A 1,998-nucleotide genomic window follows, 5' to 3' on the forward strand; every position below is an offset into this window, starting at 1 on the left:
CTTCTGCAATAGGCATTCTTACCTGCCTGATCACTGTCTCTTCTATCAAATATCAGCATATTATGTCTGGCACATCTAAGCCTCCCTTTGATGCCTGTACACTTTAGCCAGGATTTGGCACCTTCATTGCCACTAAGTGTACATGTTGCTACTGCAGAGGGGGAGAGATGGAGATCAGTCATATTACAAAGATGTGGGCTATATTTCAGTGAGCAATGACATGCCACATAACTACAGACCTAGATGGTTAGATGGCAGAGTCTTTTTATTGTCCTTATATATTTTCAAGTAAATATCTCCACATGCAGTGCTTTTTAGATATAAAGTAAATTACCTTACCCTGGGCACTAAAGACTGGATTGTCTATTTACAACTTTTGTACATGGCCACATTAACATCAAGTTTCCTTTACCGCGTATAGTAAAAACATAGTATGACCTCAGATACAACATAATATCAGTACCTAACTTGTGGAAGATCAGATCCAATTACCTTTTTAGTTTAGTTCAAAGCTTGGACAATTGATAGTGTTTTGCCACCTAAGATATGCGTTTCTGATCTGCGTAAAAATCTAGCATCAGAGTCAGAAGATGTGTTACCTGGCAGACCCTCAACATCAGCTTTGTTTATTACTGGAAGGATAAAACAGGATGCCTCCAGCTCTTCCATGTCCCCCCTACAGGAAGGAAGTAGCTAAGCATCCTTGCCTTGTACAGCACTAGTTTCTTTACCACAACCCTAAATAATCATGAACAATCATTTTAGGCATAATTATTGTTGTGATGGATTATTATTCATTAAAGGATTACACCGTTAATAAAGCATTACTAATATACCTGTTTGTTTTGAATTTTTCCTTTAGATGAACTGGGTTCCTCATCCTGTTCTCTATAACCTCTATGTAATGTGACCGCTTTGTAGAGGGGTGTGAAAGGTTTTCTGCTTGGTTGGATGTCTCTGCACCATAACTTCCCCTCTCAGTATCTTTAATGCTGATCTCCTTCATCCTATCTACCAAATCATCAGCATGATTTTTAGCAGTCTGTTGATTCTTCTCCCCTTGTACCGGAGGGCTCCCTGCATCTACAATGGTTTTGCTTGTCATTTCAGATACAATATCTGTTAAAACAGGAACGATGGCAGTATCCACCTTATGTTCATCTTTTTCCTGTAATGAAGAGCTATTTTGTGCCAAGGAAACTGCATTTGTATTAGCCTTGTCCTGTGTTTTCAGTATGGTTGAGCTTTCATTTTCCAGAGTCTCAGCTGGTAATGCCAATGTCTTTTTATCCACCGGCAGGGCTGTTAGGGTCCTCTCTTTGATTTTTTTCTGTTTTTCTGCAAATTCCAATTTGAATTTTGAAAGTAAGTTTGCAGTCTTGTTTAATCTTTCCTGCTCTGCAATGGCAGCTCTCACTTTTTCAGTGTAATCCAGTATCTTCTTCCCTCGGTCTGGCAACCTGGCAATAAATGTCCTGCAAAAAGGATTTTCTTTATTATTATTTAAGGCATAATAAATGTTTCAAATAAAAGTAGCCTAATGCTACCTCTTAGGATAAATCATAGTTATCAGAGAATCCTTTATTTCATTCAAATAGATAAAGGAGTTTAGTAAGTCCGCTTTTTAGTCATTTTAGTTAGTGTGGGGTTGGAGCCACTGGGGGTTTTATTATTAACATTGTTACCATTATTAAGACATTTGTAAAAAAAAAAAAAAAATAAATAAATAAATTTGCTACTTTATTTTTTGCACAAGCAAAAACACTGATAAAACAAAAATCATTGTTTCCAGCAGTGACTGGTATTGCACGGTGTGGGTATACAGTACACGTTTTTTTGTACACACTAGCCTGCAATTTTCCAATCCAATTACCATTGCTGCTGCTTGTGCCCAAGATCAGCAACCAAAAGGGGCTTTCCTGGAATGTAAACAAAAAAGTGCCAAGATGCGTCAGCCGATCTCATGCCAGCTCAGTGCAAGATTGGGTGACATGAGCT

The 1,998-nt window shown here is 38.0% G+C and overlaps 1 protein-coding gene across 1 annotated transcript in view; it reads right to left on the reverse strand.

Moving 5' to 3' along the window:
* The window catches only part of POLR2M (RNA polymerase II subunit M), a gene marked incomplete at its 5' end in the record, with an annotated part of 7,507 nt that extends 6,032 nt beyond the window's left edge, over positions 1–1,475 (reverse strand). Inside the window, 1 exon segment of the mRNA XM_072402327.1 lies at positions 835–1,475. Within this exon segment, the coding sequence (XP_072258428.1) occupies positions 835–1,475 (641 nt within the window).
* Between the last annotated feature and the right edge of the window lie 523 nt (positions 1,476–1,998).

This window comes from Pyxicephalus adspersus, chromosome 2 (genome assembly GCF_032062135.1).
Source record: "Pyxicephalus adspersus chromosome 2, UCB_Pads_2.0, whole genome shotgun sequence".
Taxonomy (NCBI): Eukaryota; Metazoa; Chordata; class Amphibia; order Anura; family Pyxicephalidae; genus Pyxicephalus; species Pyxicephalus adspersus.